At 44.0% G+C, this 23,101-nt stretch overlaps 1 protein-coding gene and 1 long non-coding RNA gene across 5 annotated transcripts in view; both read left to right on the top strand.

Moving 5' to 3' along the window:
- Window positions 1-23,101, top strand: part of LOC310661313 — a 156,800-nt gene that overhangs the window by 14,551 nt on the left and 119,148 nt on the right. The window lies entirely within an intron of this gene.
- The window catches only part of BLVRA (biliverdin reductase A), a 24,969-nt gene extending 1,868 nt beyond the window's left edge, over window positions 1-23,101 (top strand). For 2 of the 4 annotated variants that reach the window (XM_083407131.1, XM_083407128.1), the window contains exons 2-8: window positions 7,730-7,858; window positions 9,007-9,133; window positions 10,115-10,234; window positions 11,980-12,077; window positions 14,915-15,022; window positions 15,418-15,589; window positions 19,023-23,101. In XM_083407131.1, the coding sequence (XP_083263257.1) occupies window positions 9,015-9,133; window positions 10,115-10,234; window positions 11,980-12,077; window positions 14,915-15,022; window positions 15,418-15,589; window positions 19,023-19,296 (891 nt within the window). In that variant the 5' untranslated portion in view covers window positions 7,730-7,858; window positions 9,007-9,014 and the 3' untranslated portion in view covers window positions 19,297-23,101. Of the gene's footprint in view, window positions 1-7,365; window positions 7,647-7,729; window positions 7,859-9,006; window positions 9,134-10,114; window positions 10,235-11,979; window positions 12,078-14,914; window positions 15,023-15,417; window positions 15,590-19,022 lie in introns of those variants that run through there. The other 2 variants (XM_083407129.1, XM_083407130.1) reach the window with 2 other exon arrangements.

The raw sequence follows: 23,101 nt of genomic DNA, 5'->3' as shown, positions 1-23,101 counted from the left end.
CCCAACCTTCGGCCCTTCAGATGTTTTGGACTACAATTCCCATCATCCCTGACCACTGGTCCTGTTAGCTAGGGATCATGGGAGTTGTAGGCCAAAACTTCTGGAAGACCGCAAGTTGGGGATGCCTGCTGTAGGTCATTTCAACCAAGTATAAAATGGGGGTGACTTAAACTCCAACTGTGGAGTTTAATTCAAAATTCTGAGGTCCGATGAGAAGTATTCTGCAGGTATGAAAGGTTAGCTGCTGTTAAAGCAGTTCTAAAAGTGTGGAGCACAGTTTGAATTAGATGCAGGTGTTTTTAATACAACAGATTTTCATGCTGAAAAGCCTTGCAGTGAAGAAATACAGGAATTAATAAAGGTGAGCTATATCCTGCCCTCTGCTTCCAAGCTGTGAATGCCATTGCTTCTATAGATAAACCAGCACACACACATCACACACGAAAGGGAGGTGTAAGCTGGCTTGGGGGAACCTGTAGGTTTGCAAGAGAACAGTAAATTGTTAGGGGCAGACAAAAACCTAAAGAACCCCACTAAGAACTGAACAAGCAGAGATACCCTGCCATGGAATGCTGATTGACAGTGTGGAACCAGGTGTAGGAATGGCACGGAGTGACTAGAATCCTGAGAAGCAGCATTGCATGCCAAGGCACAAAGTTCCCAAGAGAACAACAGGTTCAAATAGGCCGCGACTTTATTGGTTACAGATGTGAGCGGTTTGGCTTAGGCATTGGGGTGAAGCCAGGGTATATCTTGACTCCTGCCCATCTGCAGGGAGTCCACTGAAGGGTAAACCACCAATAAGGGGTGCCCTATGACTTACATTAAATAGGGGGTCCCCGTAGGGGCTGTGACATGGCCCTAGCCCACGTCCAGACTTCGGATAGGATTCACACCCTGGATGCCTTTAACAGGATACCCTTACTGAGGAGGGCCGGCGAAGGCAACAACCTCCCCTCCAACCAGACAAAGGTTTACCCAGTGCCTAAACTCACCAAAGTTGTGACGATTGCTACTAGGTAGCCAAAAACCCAATGGCCGGTGCCAATTTGCCAAGTGGAAAAAATTCCTACCCAGCCTGAACAACATGGCGACCGACAATTGTCCATAGCAAGGTCATTTGAGCAAAGTGTGAAAAGAGGGTGGGTGGGTTGGGTGATTCGACGAAGGGGTGAGAAAAGGGGCCGGCCAGCCGTGCCATGATTAAATTGCCCGTGGCCACCCCCCACCCCCCCGCTAGCTGAATGGCTGGGGCTGTCCCCCAGCAATGGTGACGCGGCCGTAGTGATGTGGGGGAGAGGCGGCGTCCCTCCGCCCGTTTGGCTGGGGAACTGTTGAGATCCGGCTGTCTGGCCACAATGCCTCCCACTGCGTAAAAGGTGAACCGACTTCCATACTGGAGCACTTTGCTTCAGGTCTCACGTACCTTTGTATAAAAATCAGTCTGCAAGACTGTAATATGATCCAGAAGCAGATTCTCAGAGGCTTGAGTTGCGAGATCTTTGCCTTCTCTCAGTCATGAGAATGATTGTCATTTGTCTGAGGGAAAATAAAACAGCTGCACTTGGTTGAAATTGTGATGTGATCAAAACCTGTCCTCTATTCTTTACTCTGGGTGATCCAGCTCCCATTTGCAGGGTCCTGTGGGGATTCTTGTATGTTCACGTCAACGTGAAGGGTGTAAAAAGATGCACTTATCCCCCGTCAGGGGTTTCTGCAATACGCAAGCTTTCCTACCCTGTGTACGTGGTCAGATATATAAGCGAAATGGCTCCTTATACCAGGGTTACAGCTGCCAAAACAGAATGTCTAGTTGCCATTTGGGGACAAGACAGCTCTTAAGTCTTATTTTGCAAATGATCGACAGACTGTGATTAAGTCTCAGTTAAACATTGGGCTAGTTCAGATGACAACTTTGAGCTAGGTTAACAGCTTTGAGAACTTAAAGAAGACAAGTCACTTGATCTAGGAATAATCTACACACAGTATATTTTGGCCTATTCCAACCTCTTTTTCTTAATGGTGACTGCTCCTGCTCAGGCTGCACAGAAAAAAACATTTTTGTTCCTGAAATTCAGTTTGATTATGCAGATAAAATATAACTGAAAGAGTTTTACAGGATGTTGTATGAGTGTGTGAAAAGCGCCCTGATCCAATGATCCCCAGGCATGAAGCGCCAGATGGTGGGGACGTCAGGTGCCATCCTGGCGCCCAGGCATGTTCACTTGGACACAAGTGGTTGATAGCCAGACGCAAAATGCTCCTGGTGCTTGGCTAATTTCAAACACTGCTTGGATTGCCATGTTTTTGTTTATAAGGAGAAGGGCTGGAAAAGATCTTTGGACTTCAGTCAGCCCAGCTAATATTGGGCTATAGAAGGCATGACTTGGTATAAAACAGATTCATCTATTTATTTCCCTTTCCCTACATGTGTCAGGAATCCCAGTGTGTTTGTCAGCAAGGAAATGAGGCACTCGAATGGCCCTTCTGGCATTATGTTTGCACACCTGTTTTCTGACACTGGTCTTGGTATTTCTATTAGTAAAAGTAATGTGAGAACCAACACTCAGTCAGACTGCAGGGGTCAAAGTGACTCATGCTGCAACCTAACACCAAATAGTTTTTGGCCATCCTTTCCAAACAGCTCCCATGAACACATTCTTCAATTCATGGCAATGGTTGCTATGTTTTCCAGCTTTGACACGAATTGCAAGACAGTCAGATTTTACCAGTGTTCCGGTGTACAAGTTTGCGGCTTAAGCCTGGCATTTTTGGTTGTGGGGTTGAATTCTGAAGTCCCTCAGATGGCAGAAGGTGGGGCTGGGAATATATAACTTAGAGAAAATGTCATTTGAGGGTCCATAGCTGAGGTATGCTTTGCAGGAGTGGAGTAGAACTCTGCCTGAGAGCCTCTAAATATGGACAATACTTCTATAGAAGGACAGTCAGATCGATTCAGGACAAGTTGTATCCGTTCATATAAAAGCATGCCCAGGGTTCTTTTTATACTAAGTGTCTCTGCCAGGATCTGTGGCTCATAGTGGCATTGCATATAAATTGTATTTTGTGTGTGCAAGGGCTTTTTCCAGCCGGAACACTCCTGAACGCAGTTCTTGAGCGGCACGTTTTTTCCAGTGCTTTTTAAGGTAGTCGATGCGGCACACTCCCTAAAAAAAGCTCAACACTAGTGTGTGGCCTGCCAAGCATTTAAAAACAAACTCACTCTTGATCTTAAATCCCAAGCATCTAGCCTTCATGGATGTGTATAAAGAAACTGTTGCATTACTGTGATCTGCCCCTTGAAGGGAAATCATTCTAATACTGCAGAAAGGGATTTAAACATTCGGTGTATTGTAACTATTTCACAGTTGTTATCTGAACGATTGGAGTTGGCAATGTGAAGGCTTTCAATCATATCGGCTTCAAGTACAGCCCGTCCTGGAATCTTTTTAAATGACTCACAAGGTATAGCAAGCAAGAACTCACCTTTTGTTGCACTGAAGATCATGTTCCAAAGATGTACCAGACTTGTCACCTATGAGGTCATGGTCACATTGTGGCCACATAGTCCATAGTTGAGGGGGAAAGGTTTTTTGTGACCAATGTAGGACACCTAAACTACCAAAATTAAGTGCATTTGATTTGTTCCTAGGATTATTATTTTTTTGTCAGATCACTAAATGAGAAAGCAAAACTCTCAGTACCATAAAGGGTAAGTAGTCTATTCCCTATTGGCCGGGGGGGGGGGTGTTTCCTTCAACTGAACTTCAGAAGAAGAAAAATAGAAAGGTTTTGTGTCATCTTGCATGTCATGCTTCTGGTTTCCCCCCTCACATGTAAAATGCCATTTAAAAGTTGCTAGAGAATGAAACTGTGAAAAGTTAAATTTAAAACAATTTAGAACAGATTAACGATTTATGGAAATGGGTCTGTAGATTAACATTTTCATAGAATTACCTAGCAACCAGGATGGACCAAAATGGACAAGCAATGGAAAATTCAGATTGGTACAGAATTCCGCATCCTGGGGGTCAGTTTAGGCCTTCAGCTGAATGAGGTGGTAAAGCTTTGCTCCACCCTGCTGCCACTTTAGGGGGCAGGTGGTGAAAATAGAAAGCAAGCATGTCAGGGAGAAGGGTTCCGTGTAACCACCCTAATCCCACGGGAGCATGGATCCTAGGGCGCTCTTTGCCCCTTCCTGTTAAAAACAGTAGACTTAAAGATGTTCAACAGTGTGTAGTTTTACTTTATGTGGAACTAGGAACAGATGGAAAATGCGGGGACTTAGGGTTAACTGAAAACTGGATTTGGGGCAGGCAGGATCTGGGTTGATAATGAATTAAGGGATGATCTAGGTCGGATTTTTTTTGAAGAAATGAATTAATGTAAGATAATTTATTTAGAGGTGATTGGTCATAATTAAAGGAAGGAGAAGTTATTCTGAGCTTGGGGATAGTTTAGCAAAATAAGAGTGTGTTTTTGGTATAATTGGCCCACCCCCCACATTCCCCCTGCCCCAGGGGTGGTGGAAAATCTTACTTCGTCTTCCCACTCAGTTGCAGCTTCAAGTTTTCAGACTGGAAAAAGACTGAAGTTACTTCTTGCACATTCAGCTTGCTGCAGCAGACTGCAACCGATCTCCAGTTTAGACCTGTGTTATCTTTGTTGGCAACTCAGTGGTGGAAACTCCCATAAAGCTCCCATAGATCACTCTCGCAAAATTGTCTTTTGGTAGAATGAATGGTTACCAGATCCAGAGAACTACCATAAAACTATAGACTACACCACACCGTCATTCCCTAGTTTGAGAGAGGCTGGGCTTTTCCAAAACTATTCTGCGGAGAGAACTAATTATTAAAAACAACACAAACAAATGTGTGCATCTCAGCAGATATGTACAATAAATGCTTATTGCATTTTTTAAAAAGGCTCCGGTTTTCTGCTGTAGCAGAAAGTAAAGTTGGAGGAACCCCAGAGGCTATTTTCTTCAGCATTAATTTAGTTCAGGCCTGAACTTGTATTTGAAACAAATATTCGTGAATTAAAGTTGGGAGATATGAAATAGTTAACAGAGTAGCAGTCTATAAAATATATAAATTTGCGCTGGATTCAACTGCTGCTCCTGTTGGCTTCTACACTTTGGAATTGGGGGGGGGGAGCCATTTTGTCAGACAGCTTCTTGGGCTGGCCTGCATAGGAGGGAGGGCTAGACTTTGAGTCCATTTCCAGCTCAGAGATAGTTTTGAGGAAGTTTATTTATCTATACAGAACCTGGATGAATAGACCTGTGGTTGGAGGTATTGGAGTGGGGGAGAGAAGGGAAAGGAAAACAGACAGCAGTCTTCATGTTGTGTGAGAGACCCTGATCCTTCATATACATCAAAAGCAAGTTCCATTGGTTTCAGTGGGGCTTAATTTGGGGTTGTTTCCAACAGCATTTCTTCCTTGATGCATTAAAGAATTTTCACAGCATCTCCTCACCACCAGGACCTCAGGATGAAAAGTAACTGCTCCACCCAGTATCCTGTCTCCCAAATGACCTGTGTAATACAAACACAGCTAAGTGGCATTGAGAAATATGAATGTTTGTTCCCTCATCAGCCTGGGGCCTAGATATTAAAAAACGTGGTTTCTTTGTTTTGTTTTGTTTTTCATTACAGGGAAGGACAGTAACAGTGTTATAATGTCCTTTCTTGTGTTTTATATAAGCCAAGGAGTGAGAAGCTTTTGCCTAAATAGCTATTTGAGATTGCAAGGGTTCCCTCTGGTGGCATTTTGGATTAAGATGTAGAACATTTGCTATCATAGCCTCCAGGAATCCAGGCAAGGATTGCTCATCTAATTTTTATTATGGAAAAGGGAAGGGTTGTTCTGGGAAGAGATCCTCAATGTTCCACTTGAATAGGGGAGACCTCTTCTTGCTTCCTCCTTGCTTCCTCCTTGGGGTGCTCAGTGCAAAAAATGATGCTGGCTACCACCCCAAGAACACTGTTGTTGTTGTTTAGTTGTGTCCAACTCTTTGTGACCCCCTGGACCAGAGCACGCCAGGCACTCCTGTCTTCCACTGCCTCCCGCAGTTTGGTCAGACTCATGTTTGTAGCTTCGAGAACACCGTCCAACCATCTTGTCCTCTATCGTCACCCCTTCTCCTTGTGTCCTCCATCTTTCCCAACATCAGGGTCTTTTCCAGGGAGTCTTCTCTTCTCATGAGGTGGCCAAAGTATTGGAGCCTGTGCTGGTTACCGTGAGGCGTGGTCAGAGTCCGGTCCTGGGTCGAGGGTCTGGGGACTGACCACCAAGGGCGAAGCGGGGTCCAAAGCAAGGAGCCGGGCAAGGTCGGGAACTCTGGAAGAACAGGTCTTGCTGCTGGCAGAAACAGGTTTCCAACGACATTGCTCCCGCAACCTGGGACCGGGCTGACTGGCCTTTATCTTCTCTGAGGCCAGGGGCGGTCCACAGGTGACCCGCCTCTCCTGGCCTTAAGGCAAGCACTCCTCCTGAGAGAACCCAGTTCCCTCCGCCTCTCTGCCCTGAGCCTCTGCAGCTCAGGAGAGGCTGGAGGGTTACTGGACCCGGGGGGGGGCTCACCTTCCCCTGACAGGGCTGGGAGAGGCGCACCTGTAGGCGATGGGTCCTCAATCACCTCCGGAGCCAGAGGGGATTCATCTGGTGTCTGCTCCTGAGGATCCGGCACAGGTGCAGGGGCTTCAGCTTCAAGGCCCTGCCCTGGCTCAGCCGGCCCTGGAGGTGGGGACTCCTGTGCAGGCTGGGATTCCTCCGGTTCAGCCTCTGAATCAGATTCCCAGGCCATCACAGAGCCTCAGCTTCAGGCTCTGTCCTTCCAGTGAGCACTCAGGGCTGATTTCCTTAAGAATGGATGCGTTTGATCTTCCTTGCAGTCCATGGGACTCTCAAGAGTCTCCTCCAGCACCAGAATTCAAAAGCATCAATTCTTCGGCGATCACTGCCTGACCCCAAAGGCACTGTCTTCTGTGCACTGTTGAAGTGCCCAATCTGATTCTTGCCAAAGTAGTAGCCTAGACTCTCTCCAAAATGTTGTGTCATTGGTTGGAATAAAAACAAATAGCAATTTACCAGAGGACCAGAATTCAAGAGTTTAAAAGAAAAAGTGGGATAGGGTTTTTTGTTGGCGTGAAAAAGCTATTTTTTAAAAAGGGGAGAGGAAATTGGACATCCCCCCCCAGAAGAGGGCAACATATCTAGTTTCAATTTGATCCAGGAATGCTCCTTCGCTACTCCTCTTTGACCCCTGTTCCTGTTTTTGATAGATAACTTGTGGTTGGTCTCACCCTCATGCTTATCTTGAGCAGTCAAAAGTGCACATGCCTTATCTCTGTTATACAGAAAAGGCGGAAAGAAGTAGTGAATTCTTTGTAAAGCTGAGGCATCGTCCTAAATACTGCTACCTGCATCCTCTCGTGTTCTTTTTGCGCAGACCCAGGTGAAGGACTTTACTCCCCCTCCCCAGGTATGAGGTATCCAGTTCCATCCCTGGCCTCTGACTGCTTGCCCTCCTGGCTGCCCTCTCTCCTCCTGCCATGTGCTGCTGGGTTGGCTGAACAGCTGGAATGCTACAGAGGGCAAGTGCAGGCAATGATTACGGGAATGGAAACTCTTCATACTGTGTCAGCAGCTGCCCATCTCACAGCCGTTTTCATTCCACATTAGCACCTGATGTTGTACCCAAAGCACTCTTCTGTCTTGGCAGAACGATCCAGGCAACAAGAAGACCGACTGAGGAAGTGACGAGCACAGAGAGCCATTGACACATGTCTGCTTGAGGAGGCAACTGCCAAATTAAACTGAAAAGAAGTTGTCTTATTGGTTGGCGTAACAAGTAAGTTGTTGGAAAGAGAAGGCTTCCTAAATTATAAGGGGAAATGTACTTTGTAGGCCTTGCTAATGGAACAGGATTAAGAGTCTATGAGAGCAGGGCTGGCCCATCCATGAGGCAAGGTGAGGCAACTGTCTCGGGTGGCAGAATCCACAGGGGAAGCAGATCTGCCCTCCAAGGGATGCATTGCCCACCACTGCAGTAGTAACAGCAGCTGCAGAGCATTCCTTGGAGGCTGGATCTGCCACCCCCTCAGCCCCCCACCCCAGGCCTCCTCCACATAGACAGTGCTGCTGGTCTCTTCCCACCCCTAGGGAAGAAATGGTGGGGGAAGCCCTATGGGTCTACATCTGCCCAGCATGATCCAGAGTGGACCTCTTCCTTCGCCCACAACCATCTCTGATTCTCAGCTCAGCCATTGAGTAAGTTTGATTCAATTCCCCCCCCCCTTTGTTCCTGATGCAGATCTTCACTCACCCCTTCTTATCTGGTGGGGGCGGGCACTATTTTGTGGTTTGCCTTAGGTGTCAAAATGTCTCGGGCCAGCCTTTAATCTAAGAGAACACATTGGGCACAATCCTGCTGTAATCAAAACATTTAACTGAGGAAACAGTCCTAAACACCCTTACTAGAAGGCAAGCCTCTGGCCAGTGGCATGTCTTTTGTCCCTTGACGCTGGCATCCCAGGGCAGCTGTCAGTTGGAGCAGAAGGATCGCCCTGGCAGTGAGAGGAAAAGCAGCAATCCCTGCAGCTTCCCCTTCTCTGGCCAACATTTATGTATCTGATGTTTAAAGGTTTATTATTATTATTATTATTAATTAATGCATCACTTACACAAGAGTCTCTCGGCAATTTGCCATTAAACACAAAACATGCCAGTATCACAATGCTGTTTTTTTAAATGCATAAATCTAACGTCCAGCTCTTGTAGCCATAGATTTGTTGTCCCTCTGTGCACTTTCAGTATTGAAGTATCCTGTGCAATTAACTTTGCTAGGGTTGAAAGAATGCAGCTCTTTAAACAATTAGACCATCTGTATAGGAAATGCTAGCAGCAATTCTGTGATAGCGTAAAGGATAATGGGGAGAGAAACAAGCTTACAGTAACCTTTCTTCTTCTTCTTCCCCCACCCCTCCCTCTTTCACGAAGGATTTACCATGTTTGGGACTGTGGTCGTTGGGATTGGGATTGCAGGATCTGTGCGGATCAGGGACTTGCTGAATCCTTTGCCTTCCAGTCCTGCTGAGCATCTCAGACTGTTGGGCTTTGTGTCTAGGTGAGAGGCTTCATTATGTGGCTTAAGAAAAAAATTCTAATGAGACTAATTTATACCTTGTAAAAACAATTATGCTTGATGGCACCTTGAAGCTAACATTTGATAAGCCTTTTTTATTTTTTCAAAAAATGGGCATGTCTCATAGGTAATAACCTACTTCTTCAAATGCTGAGTAGGAACTTAATATTCTAATGAGCCTGGATCCCAAGATTTAGAGCGCTGTACATCTCACGGGACATGGGTGGCGCTGTGGGTTAAACCACAGAGCCTAGGACTTGCCGATTAGAAGGTCGGCGGTTCAAATCCCCGCAACGGAGTGAGCTCCCGTTGCTCGGTCCCAGCTCCTGCCAACCTAGCAGTTCAAAAGCACGTCAAAGTGCAAGTAGATAAATAGGTACTGCTCTGGCGGGAAGGTAAATGGCATTTCCGTGAGCTGCTCTGATTTCGCCAGAAGCGGCTTAGTTATGCTGGCCACATGACCCGGAAGCTGTCTGCGGACAAACGCTGGCTCCCTTGGCCAGTAAAGCGAGATGAGCGCCACAACCCCAGAGTCGGCCACGACTGGACCTAATGGTCAGGGGTCCCTTTACCTTTACCTTTACATCTCAAGTTGTCCCCCACTGAGGCTCTTTTCAGTATTCCCTTTTCGTCAGAGGTAAAATGAGTGATAACTGGAGAGAATGCCTTTTTGGTTTGGTGCCCCATTTACTTATCTGGCTCCAACACTGTTTTCTTTCAGGCACCAGATGAAAACATCTTAATTCTATCATATTTTTAAGTTTCTGGCATTTTAAAATATTCCCCATGGACCTGGATTATCTATCATCTGTTTTTATTATGCTTTTTTATTATTGTTGTGACATTTTAATTGAGTGAAAAGCTCCAAAAGCAATTTTGTTGCTTCCTTCTGCACTTTTGTGCCACATAAGTGCTGTTCATGGTAGGTATATTCTCATTCATTTTTGTTTCTGCTAAAACTAGGAGACCTCTAGGTGATGTTCAGAAAGTCAAGCAGATAAGTCTTCAAGAAGCTGTGGACAGCAAGGAGGTCACTGCTGCCATCGTCTGTACAGATAACCAGAACCACAGTGAGACTGTCAGGTATTGCTTTCCCAATTCTCGAGTATAAAAACGTTAGAATGTCAGTTCCCTGTTATTCCAGAGAGTATGTTGACCAGAATGACTTTCAGCAAAACTCTCACATTGCACTTGCTATTTAGGCATTATCCTTCTCATCAGTTGACGATGGTTCATGCGAGTTTAAACAGTACATGTTCTTACTTTCCAAAACACCCTCCCTTCAGATGTGAAGGAAATAAGCAGCTATCCTATCTTTAAAAGACATCTGAAGGCAGCCCTGTTCAGGGAAGTTTTTAATATTTAACGCTGTACTATTTTTAACACTTGATTGGGAGCTGCCCAGAGTGGCTGGGTACAAATAAATTATTATTATTATTATTATTATTATTATTATTATTATTATTATTATTATTATTATTAAAAACGTGGGTGGGATAGGAACATAGGAAACAGCCTTACACCAGGTTAAACCATTGGTCTATCAAGCTCAGCTTTGTCCACACTGACCAGCAATGGCTCTTCAGAATTTCAGACAGAAAGCATCAAGAAGAACTTTATGGCAATAAGAGCCATTTGACAGTGGAAGGGATTCCCTCCCTCACTGGAGGTCTTTAAGTAGAGGTTGGATGGCCATCTGCCAGGGATGCTTTAGCTAAGGCTCCTGCATTGCAGGGAGTTGCTCTCGGTGACTCTTGGGAACCCTTCCAACTCTACAATACTACGATTCTCTTCCCAGCTCTTCCTGGAGACGTCAGGGATTGAACTTGGGAACTTCTGCATGCAAGGCAGATGCTCTAGCACTGCTCTATGGCTCCCCCTAAGCCTTGGCTCTTTCCTGGTCGCCACTTAATGTGTGTGTGTTTCATCTAGAAAGGCAACAATATAAATGCGCAGTTTATGTGAAGTGTGTGTATGGATGCTAGAATGTAAAAAAGTATGGAGAAAATTGTCCTTAGCGCCTAGAAATGCTTCTGATATCCATGAAAGCTTGCTTCAAACTGTAAACTAGTTTGACTTTGGCTGCAACTGTAATTGCTGCACCAAAAGAACAATGAGAATTGTACTTTGCATAGCTGCTGGGCAGGGTGGATTTGATTTAAATCACTAATCAGTAAGACTTGATTTAAATCATTTTTTTACAGAAAGACTCATTCTTGCTAGTATAATCTTAATATTTACAACCAGATGAAGGTTTCATTTTTGGAATAATAAATTTTCAGAGTAGTTTTTACTGTTATATTAAAAAGGACTGATTTGGTTATACTATTAGAAATACATAGACAAATAATTATGAAATTATTGTGAGGTTTAATAAGTTAACTTATTAGGACAACTTTTCTGCTATACTTTATTGGAAGGAGAAAAATAATCATTTCCTAAATAACAATTTAAACAATTTATTTAACTAAAACAATAACATTATAGCATATGTATCCATGTTTGTTAACTGATGTGGTTAAACATTTTTAAAAAAACAAACACAGACTGAGTTTTAGCACACATGAAAAACTTACAACAAATCCTTATTTCCTGATGAATAGCCTTTGGACTATAATGTAACTTAAATAGAAAACTGTCGTTAGAAAGATTTTCCCTCCAAAAGCATTTTATTTTAAAATTTTGATTTTTTTGATTATTTTTTAAATCATTTATTTTTATCCACCCTGCTGCTGGGATTAATTTGGAAAACACCTAGGAAAGGTGCTCTGAGCTTCTGAAAGTGCAAGATGCATAAGTGTAACACATATCATTTTCTCCTTTGTAAGGATGTTCCTGGAGGCTGGGAAACACGTCCTAGTCGAGTACCCTTTGGCGCTGTCTGCAAAGGAAGCACATGAGCTGTGGGAGTTGGCAGAGCAGAAAGGTATTATGCAAAAGCAAGGCTGTGTTTGTTTAAAACAGTGTGTGGCACCATGGCTCTGCTCCTTTGCGATTTAAAGTGTGTGTCGCAGGGCAGCACAGTTGCAAAGGTATCCTGTCCTGTATGGATAGTTATGCAGAATGACAAGTACTGCTGCTGCTTCTACTACTACTGCAGCATCACAATGTGGGAAATGATATATGTCAAAGTTCTCCTTTCTTCAAAACTACTAGAGACAAAGGAACTCTGCCCTGGTCCCTCCAAATTAGCAGAATGGGGGTCGGGGGACATCTCAGATGAGGAACAGGTGTGGTACAAAATGGAAAACTATGGGACACTCTGCTGTGCTGCAAGAAGTTTGTGCTCTTGGACAGAGACAAGCACTTTACTGCTTCAATTTCTAAGAAAGGTATAAAGTATGTGTCACCTGGGGTCCAACCCTACCATTAGGCAAAATGAGGCAACTGCCTCAGGCAACAGACGTTGAGAGGCAATGGCAGCACCTCTCTCAATGTTTCTTCAGCGTTCCCTTCTGTTGGAGAATAAAGTACTACTACCACTGCTACTGTACTACTAACAACAACAACAATAATAATAATAGCACCCTGCACATCTGACTGGGTTTCCCCAGCCACTCTGGGTGGCTCCCAATCAAATATTAAAAACACAATATAGATGCTGACAAGTTTTGTGCACCGCATGGCCTGTCCTGACCACCCCCTCAAAAAAACTAGCCACCTGCAACAGAGGATGCTATCCCATTGCAGTAAGGTACTGCATGTGGAATTTGGAGGAGGGGGTGTAGCAACCACCTTGTACTTCATATAAGGCTGCAAAATGTCTTGGGTTGCCCCTGATTTCACCTTTCCTAGCAAAAAAAGCAGGGGGAAATTCCTTAGTTCATTCTCTTTTGTTACTAATTTTTATTATTTATTAAATTTGTATACCACCCTGCATCTGAAGATCATAGGGTGGTTTACAACATAAAAATAAAACATGAGAACACAAAATACATAACAATAATGAGAAAACAAGAACAAACCACAAACACATTTTAAAGGCCATACATTGTTTAATCATCCAAAGGCCTGGTTATAGAGAAAGTGCCAGGTGAGCCTCCTGGGGGATAAAGGTAAAGATCCCTGACCATTAAGTCCAGTCGCGGACGACTCGGGTTGCTGCGCTCAGATCGCTTTGCTGGCCAAGAGAGCCGGCGTTCATCCGCAGACAGCTTCCGGGTCATGTGGCCAGCATGACTAAGCCGCTTCTGGCGAACCAGAGCAGTGCAACGAAACACTGTTTACCTTCCCTCTGGAGCAGTACCTATTTATCTACTTGCACTTTGATGTGCTTTCATACTGCTAGGTGAGCAGGAGCAGGGACCGAGCAACAGGAGCTCACCCCGTCACGGGGATTCGAACTGCGAACCTTCTGATCGGCAAGCCCTAGGTTCTGTGGTTTAGACCACAGCGCCACCCACGTCCCCTTGGGGATATCTCCTTAGGGATAGCATTCCACAAATGGGAGCCACTGCAGAAAAGGCCCATTCTCATGTTGCCAACCTCCAGACCCTTCATGAAGGAGGCATGCAAAGAAGGGCCTCAGGGTCCGGGGTGGTTTATATGGGGAGAGGCATCCTTGAGCTATTGTGGTCCTGAGCCATTTAAGGCTTTATAGGTCAAAGCCAGTACTTTGAATTGGGCCCAAAAAGTGATTGGCAGGCAGTGCAGTCAGGCCAGGATTGGTGATAAATACTCAAGCTGTCTTTCCCCAGTGAGCAACCTGGCTGCCAGTTTCTGCACCAGCTAAAGTTTCCAATTCTTCTTCAGAGGCAGCCCCATGTATAATGTTACAGTATTCTCACCTAGAGGTTACCAGTGCATAGACAACAGTAGTTAGGCTATCCCTGTCCAGAGAGGGGTGCAGTTGGGCCACCAGCCGAAGCTGATGGAAAACACTCAGTGCCACTGAGCCTCAAGGGACAGCAAAGGATCCAGAAGTACCCTCGAGCTGTGTGCCCCAGCCATCTGATCCAGGACCTCAGTCCTATCTAGACTGAGCTTCAGCTTATTGACTCTCATGCAGTCTTTAACCAAGGCAAGAGAGTGGTCCAGCACGTCCACTGCCTCACCTGAAGATGTAAAGAAGAAATAGAGCTGTTTAAGAGTAGCAGTCTTTCACCCACACTAATATCAGTGCAAATAAGATCCCACTCTTTAAAAAGGTGAAAAAGCAGGTGTAGTAATACAGATTGTATTTTGGAGCAAGTCTGCACAACATCTAACCCACCAACCATCTAAATTGTGTTCAAAAACAGGGACGTTTTGCAGCACCTGATGGGGTACAGTAAGTGGCTGATAAGCTGTTTGGCACAGAGTGTCACAAGGTGCCCAGGCCTGCTCTGTACCTTCAGGGAAGGTAATTTCATTCTCATGTATATATACCCCACCTTTTTACCTGATGGGCGAAATAGTTGCTTAACTGTTTTTTCTATGTTTTTAGCCATTTTTATTTTTATCCATAGGATGCCTTAAGTCCTGCTAGGGAAAAGGGCAGGATATGTATGTATGTGTGTGTGTATGTATGTATGTACAAACAAACAAACAAACAAATAGTGCAGCCAAGAAATGGAATGCGTAGCTACTTCCTTGGTGTAGGGTTCCCAGCTAAATTACTCAAGGGGAGATTTTATGACTTTACTAGCTATGTGGCAAGAAGGTGCTCAAGGCGCATAGCTTCTCTCACACTCTTGTGGAAGACTGGGCACTGACAACCATGCATTTGAACCTGATGCCATTCCCAATTGTTGATCATTAAATCTGCATTTGTCTCCATGGCAGGCAAAATCCTCCACGTGGAACATATTGAACTCCTGACTGAGGAGTACAAGCAGCTGAAGAAAGAGGTGGCAGGGAAGGAGCTTGTGAAGGGAACCTTGCACTTCACAGGTCAGTAGTTGGAGACGGTCTAATTTAATGCAGTCTGACCTGCTTTGCAGCAGCTGGTGCTTCAGACATCATCAACCCACCCATTTCTGGAAGGAATAAACGTGGAACAGGCCTAGACTCTTAGCCAGTTTAACCAAAGATTCTAGGCCTACCTCTTTGCTGACTGCACTGGTTTTTCTATTTACAAGTAATATATATTGTAAGAGAGCTTTAAAAATGTGGTTCTGTCCAGCCCCCAGCTGCAGTTTGGGCTGGCGCAGTCCTTTCTACTGTTGTACAAACAGACCTGGTCTTTGAAATTATTCTCTCTGTTTGATAGTATAGCGAGTCCACCCATAGGTAGAATAGTTCTTTTTCCAGCCATGTGTTCCAAGTCCTCTTTTTCATTTCTAAAGGTGGCGCATTGGATGAAGAACGCTCAGGGTTCCCAGCTTTTAGTGGGATTGCTCGCCTGACTTGGCTAGTTGATCTTTTTGGGGACCTCACTGTTGTCTCTGCCACGAGGGAAGAGCAGAAAGAGAGAAATTACTCCAGAATGACTGCACAGTTTCAGACTGCAAAAAATAGGTTGGTATAATTGAATTCTAGAAAATGTTGATTAACCACAATAATATTTCTCCTGCTGCCTTACTAGGGTCACATGTGGCACTGTGGGTGCCAACATACCTCAACCAAAATAATCTCTGCGCAGGCAATCTAAATTTTGCACCAAGAAAAGGACGAGGCAGGAGCAAATTAGCTGTGAGCATCTCTCTAGGAGCTCGTATGCTTGGGTATATGCTACAGCATGATTTGGCTTTGTGCAATGTGCAAACCAGACCAATATCTGTTTAATTTACAAACCACCTTCACATATGCTCAAGGTAGTGTACAACCAAACCAAACCATAATATTGAAATGAACACAATAAACAGTTTACACTTTCAATCTATAATACTGCCCTAGTCTCAGTAAAGTATTTCCTCTGCATCCGTGACATAGGGCATGACCACAACTGGACAGGCATTTGCTGCGAATCCTGAAATGGTTTTGCTTTGATATCCTGGATGAAATTGATATTTTCAGAACTGGAACCAATTATTGTAATTGCTCCTACAAGTCGAATATGTCATTGTCTTCCTACTTTTCTAGGTAGCATGTGGCCTGATTTCTTACCTGTGCTGTCATCCACCTTTGTTCTACTAGGCTTATCACATGTTGTGTGCACCTCTGCCATGTGTATCCCAGTAGCTTTTGTCTTTGGTGTAGTCATTCGTCTAAGATTAATCTGCTGGGAATGGTAGCATTGCATAACAGTCTGAGTATGTTGACTGGCATCATATTCTAACTCCACTGGCAAAAAGCTCCCATGGAGCTGGAGCCAAGGTCTCTTTCCAAAAAGGTCACTTAAACTGCCCGTGGCTCAGCAGCAGCATGGCTCCCCAAAAAGTAAGCCCTTTATCAAATAGCATAGGTGGAGTCTGTAACTCTGAAAAACTTCTGAAAAAGAGCACGACTGATTCCAGTCCTCTTGAAGATAATGCTATCTTCTCTGCCACCTCCCATATGTATATTAGCTGGCTGTGCTGAGGAGGACTCTGAATAGTGCTAGACTTGGAGTCCTTTTTCTATCTGTATGTCCTGGGCCAGGTCTGTAAGCAGCCCAGCGCCACCACCCCCATTCTGTCCGAAAGAAAAACCAAGGGGAAGCGACGAAAGGCATTCTCCCTCAGAAGATGTAACGAGGAGGGCCTGCACACTTGTTTTCTGCAAATGACCAAACAGATGATGCAAGGAGAGTCCGGGTCTTCCATCAATATTTGTGGCAGCAAAACAGAGTTAGCAACTATGCTGACTGGTTGAAAAGCTGCCACTGCTGAGGGTTTGGTTTCACTGAGTATTTGGACAGCTGTTTACACAGAGCCGTCAGTATTAAATCTTGTTACTTGTTCTGTCATCTATTATAGAAGAGTGGAACCTGCAACAAAACATTGCAGTTTATCCTAACCTCCTTGTAGGAGTGCTCTTGTTCAGGATTCCTGCCAGCCATTTCATTTCATACAAAACATTTCAGATCCACACATTTCCTTGTTTTTCTTTTCCAGCTGACAGGCAATATTGTTTGGCTCTTGAGCACATTCATTTTTCAGTGGACATGTTTGTGTGTGTTTAAGGTTTGTTCTCTTTTAGTTTTGCAAGACATGAGATTTACCTAAGCATGCTAATACCTTCCTCTTAGTGGCCCCATTTGGCCTACAATCCTGTTGCCACTGGCTACCTGAGATCACTATTAGGAGTGGCAACTAACCTGTGGAGCCCGGCCTCAGGTGCCCAGGATTTAACCAGCGAACATAACGTCTGGGGGGAATTCTAGAAAAATGTTGAGGATTTTGAGGTTGATTACCTAAAAAAAGTTCAGCAACTTTGAATTTCCTTTTCTAAAAAATGCTCAACAACTTTTGTGTCCTGAATTTTACTTCTAGAAATATGACAGCCCTAGGTATAGCAGCGCAGAAATGAGTTACAATCAAGCTTTTCTCATTTGGGGAATGAAACTTCTCAGGTTGAGGATTGGGAAGGCTACTGGGTAAAATTAGATGTACGACAAGAGACAGGAGGCAGCTGTGAACTGCTGGCAATTGATAAAGCAAGAAGACTGGGGAACATTGACTAGAGAGCCAAGGCTTGTTAGATCTGGGCTTGAGAAGCTGGCAGGGCAATTATGCCAGATGCATCTTCTGTTGGTGTTGCAACATTGTGATCCTGCAACCCAAAGGGGACAAGAAGGGTCAGAAAAGCAGAGGGGAGAGGTAGGGGTTAATTTCATGGATTGAATTGGAAAGCTGCAGCCTTCAGTAAAATGCAGTAATTTGGTAACTTTTCACAAAAGATAAAGAACACCAGCAGGTGGTGCTAAGAAGTGGCAGCAAGTGTTCAAATAATAATAAAAAATTGTCCAGTAGCTCCTTATAGACCAAGTAAGTTTTTTTCTGGTATAAGCTTTTGTGTGCATGCATACTTCTCCAGTTCAGTTTGCCATTTACTCTATATGCTTTAATAAGCTGCAAGTTATTTTTCAATGCATGTCTTCATAATTTGCTGCATGAACCACCTGCAGCCAGCTTGCCTAGGGGGGGCGGAAATTCCCTGTGTTGTCTTTTCAAAGCCAAGGCCATCTGTGCCAGCCGCTTCTGGGTGTCATGCAACCCTTTTAGCATTTGGCTGCTCTGCACAGTGTTCCAGGTCTGTTCCCTTCCTGGGCCAGGTTTCCCAGGGATGCAGTTCCGTTGACATGGGTGGCTTTGCACTAGCTGAATGTTTGGCCCACTCTCATTTATGTCTGGGTTGGTTTTAAGTGTGGACAGACTCAGTAAGTCTTTGCTGGAATAGAGAAATAGAGCATTTCTGACACATCCCTGAATTGGCTGTGAGTTACGCAGAACTACTCTTGATGTCCTTCTGGGTACCTTGAGTGGGAAAAATGGGTCAGAAATGCAGCCTTTTTGCAAATTTGTTCTTAGCTTTTGTTATCTCTAAAATGTTATTAATGAGGAAGATGAGAGCGGCTTATTAAAAACCTGCTTGAACTTTATGTAGCCATTTTACTGCATTTTTAGTATATAAAAACAATTAAAACAACAACTCCTCCCTATATGAGCACTTTGCGGCCTTTGCCACCGGAGAGCGTTCCCCAAGTGTTAAACTAAGATTTGAACATTTCTGATGTTTTATTACAAGTGTTGACATAGCATTATGAAATGCCAGCAAAGCAAAATGTATTTCTCATACCATTACAAGCAATAATTATTTTGGGTTTACTTACAGAAAACCTGTGACCCACTTGCAGAGCCTTCAGGGCCCACTTGCAGGTGGTGACCCACAGCTTGGGAAGCGTTGTGCTAGAGAATAGTACTTGATATTGGAGGGCACTTTCTGACCTCCACGACACACTTGGCTTATTATGATGTCTTCATTTGCAGTTGACTTGGTTTCCCTTCCTTTTCCGTGTCCTTTAACCCAGGCCCCTGACGTGGATTGAAGAAAGGGCACCTGGGATGAAGCGGGACAAGGCCATCAACTTCTGCTTCACAAGCGGGTGCTTGGAGAGTCTTCCCGAGGCCCCCCGCTCACAAGTTGGCATCTTCATGCAAGACCTGATCCTCTTTGCCAAGAAGCTTTTGGGCCAGGCCTCCCAAGAGGAAGTGCTGGCTGAGAAGAGGCGGATTCTGCTGTGTCTCGACCTGGCCGAAGAGATTCAGAGGCTCTGTGAGCGGCCAGTGAACATCTACTCTTGAAACTGCTTGGGAGTCGGGGGCTGGGCTGCTTAGAACTGCTGCTGATGCTGCTGCTGCTCTTCCTCCTCCTCCTCCTCCTCCGGAAATGGTTCTTTCTTCCATTCCCTTTTAACTTGCCAGACACTCCATTGTGACTTTTCTAACAATTTTGGGCCAGTCCAGGTTTCCCATGTCCTTTACAGGTTTGGTTTAACCTGGCCAAAGTGAATAGTGTACCACTTTTGGCTTGCCTTAGTGAAGGAGTTGGCAAAATGTAGCCTTCCAGCCCTTCAGCCCTCCTTTTCTTCCCCAGGACATACCTTCTCCCTGGCCATGTTCCTTCACCCCAGACCACCCCCCTCACTGGCCTGGCTCTGTGCCCTCCATGAGTGCTTTTGCCTGGGTAGAATGTGCTCTTGAAGCCTGGTAATACTTCTTGCTTTGCTTGGGTGGAAGACAAGAGGTATGTGCACATGTGTTGCCTAATGTTCAGAGGTAAAATACATTTATTCGCTTCCTCTACCTTACCTTTGGCCTTGGCCACCACTGGCATGGGTCTCTTCTCTGAAAGCACCTTCTGACAACAGAACTACAGATACAGAAAATGACAGCCCTATGTTGCATTTTCCTGCCCCAATCTACACAATGTTTAGTTGGACTTAATTTGTGATGTGTCTTCAGCCCACCTGTCTCTTTGGCTGTTGCTGGGAGGGCTGAGGAAAAGATCCTCAAAAATCTTGCTCTGCGTTACTGGAAGCAAGAAAACTTTCTATTTGGCTGCTATTTTCTGTATCATGTTTAGTTCTCACCCATATTAACTAGGTGACAGGCAGGTATATGAGCTGCAGAACTACTTCCATGAACTTATGGCTCAGTTTTAACATGGCTGGAGTTAAAAAATCTGTTCTCCAAGTGGGTTTTACACTTAATTGCCTTATTCTGAATCGAAACTTGAGATTTCAGACCTCATGCTTTGATCCAGCTCCTTTCTGAGACTGATTCAGTCTTAACCTGCCATAAAGCAAGTGGGTCTACTCCATTTTTGTGAGGAGAGTGCCTCCACATGGTGGGAGTGATCATAGCAGGTGACCTGCTTGTTCTCAGGCTTCTTCTAATATAAATACCAGGTGTCGCCATGTAGAGGCATATTTGTGAGAATCACCACACAAAGTGGGTCAAGTTAGTCTTGCGATGCTTCTGCTACATCTTGTATTTGGAGTGGACCTTTGTTATTTCCTGTCCCTAGAAACGCACAATAAACTCTGCTAATATTCAGTTTGAATTTGAATATATGGCAGGGGGGTGGGGGAGAGTCTGAGAAGAACATACAAAACCCATTTGAAGTGTTAGAAATGATAGATTCACAGTGACTGCATAACAAGCAATCTCGCCTGGATCTAAAAATTGATTTGCATAACGTAGACCTGAAATTATTTTTGGTTATATACAGTAGCTATAGAAAGTACAAGAAAGAGGTTCATTCTCAAAAGTATACTGAAAGAAGATTGTATACTGAAATTTCTGAGGATTATGCCTTTCACTTAGCACAGTGCTGTGTTATTTCTGCCCATTATAGTCTTGCATCTATTTTGAAACATCAAAGCATCTCAAGTGCTATTGTCAAAATAAGATTTTTGGAAAGGAAATTGTTCTATTTCACTTGGGACTCTCTAAATAAGAGGGCATTTCAGGATCCTTTCCGTAGTTCCAATCAATTCAGCCATTTATAACTACTGCTATGTTCTTGTAAACACTCTGACTCGCAGGAGCCTAAATTTATATTCATTTTAAAAATGGAAGAAAACTTCCCAATATTGGGCTTGAAATGCTTGTGGTCACAAGATGGAAATTTGTGTGAACAAGATACTGTTCTGTGTCTCAATAGAATCAGAATTGCAGAATTGAGATTCATGAAGTCCAAACCCCTGCAATCCATGACTCCAAACATAGGGTCCCCCATCCAAAATGAAACCATACTATATCCTGCTTAGCTTTTGCAAATGTGCCAGCACTGGGGTATTTTTTTGCTGCATGTGGGTGTTCTGTGGCATTTATTGACTTATCAATAAAACAGCACAGCATCTTTGTGAGGGGAGCAAGGTTGGTTGTTTTGCTTCTGTCAAGTCCCTGTGGTAGCTGATTGTGAGACTGGCATGCAAAGAGACTGGCATGTGCAGAACGAAACTATTTGCACTTGGGAGTACTACACCGAAACTGCCTCTCAGCTGCTTTGCTGAATGGTTTTGGTGCTAGTTAGTCGCTGCCCCTGCCATATTGCTTTGCTTCCGATGAGGGCCAATCCAATGTTATATTGCCTGAAGCAAAACCAACCAACCCAATGGCATCCACTCTCCATTGATTATTATGGGGTACAGTTGCTGGGAAACTCTACTGTGCAATAGCCTTACTGTACCCTCCAGGTTTGATCTGTCTGTCGCCCAAGTCTGCTGCCTTGTGGTAAAGACATCGCTGTTTCTTACTCAAGGGAAAGCCTACCTAAATTGTTGTACATGTGACCCTTAAAAGTACTTTTACTGCAAATTCTGTTGCTGGACTATCACTGGCTCGTCTCTTTACTCATAGAAATGGTCTAGAGGTGTACAGCGAGTGACATGAAAAATTGAGGAGGACCATAGATCTCGGCTGCAACATATTCTGTAATCTTGAAACACTGTTTTGGAGATAACAGAATTTTCCCTATATGCTGCTGAGCTTACAGTGTTTTGTTCATGCTAGCAGACAGTTCTTTTTTTAATGGCCAAAATTCTATAAATTGCCATTTAGTGTAAACTTTATAGGGCCAAAATTATTATTATTAATTTAATTAATTTCTCTACCGCTCTATACCTGAAGGTCTCAGGGCGGTTCACATAAAATGAAAGCCACTGGCCCAAATCAAAGGGAGCTGGGAATTTTCACAATATAGAAATATTTTCCCATTCCCCTGCCCCTCCCAGGGAAGTGAAGAAAGTCGGTTGTTGCCTTGGAGATTTTGTATTACTTACATGGGAAAGTGTAGTACATTTGAGTTGGATCCAGAGTAAGGCTGAAAATCCTATACCCAGTTACCAGGGAGTAACTATTGAATTTAGTAGGATTCGAGGAAAACATGTATAGGATTACACTGTTCGTTAGTTCAACATGAGTGCCATTTAAATAAGCAGGACAAGTTCATAATGACTTAACTCTTACTGATTTCTATTGGAAGAAAGTTCTGTTAACTCACTCTGGACCCAGCCCCTTGTTTTTTGAAAAAGTACTGCAGTTTTTACAAACAAACAAAGGGCCTTTTTATTTTAATTTTTAAGACACAGTATATATAACTGATTTTTTTAAAGAGAGAGAAAGAAAGAAATTACTCACATTCTGCGATTTTCAGAGATGGCACCTAAATGCTACTCATTTAGCAATGCTATCATATGCATGTTCACTCAGAAGTGAGTCGCATTTATCTGGGAGTAAAACCCATGGATTTATGGAGGGCTTATTTCTGTAGACATACATAGGATTGCATTGGAAGCCATGCTAGACAAGAGTTAAGTGGAATGTTGTTGCTGCAGTTATCTTTGTCCAGTTTAACTATATTTTATTGCTGATATGAATGCAACTGAAGGAGGCAAATTGTTGGTCATTGTATGCCTTTAGTGGCCGCCTCAGTTTTTTGTTTTCAGAATCGCCTCTGTTTCCTTGGAACCCTTTATGTGATGCACTGAAATGCCTTGAAGCATGCCTCAGAAACATGATGTTGTTGATACATTGTGCTATAAAGTATGCTGGTGATTATTGTATGTGCTGCCTTGACTTTAATAAAGACATCTGAGCTCAA

This window comes from Podarcis tiliguerta (assembly GCF_965153285.1).
Source record: "Podarcis tiliguerta genome assembly, chromosome: 12".
Lineage (NCBI taxonomy): Eukaryota > Metazoa > Chordata > Lepidosauria > Squamata > Lacertidae > Podarcis > Podarcis tiliguerta.
Note: the sequence above shows the minus strand (reverse complement) of the source record. Positions and strands in the feature narration are given on the sequence as shown.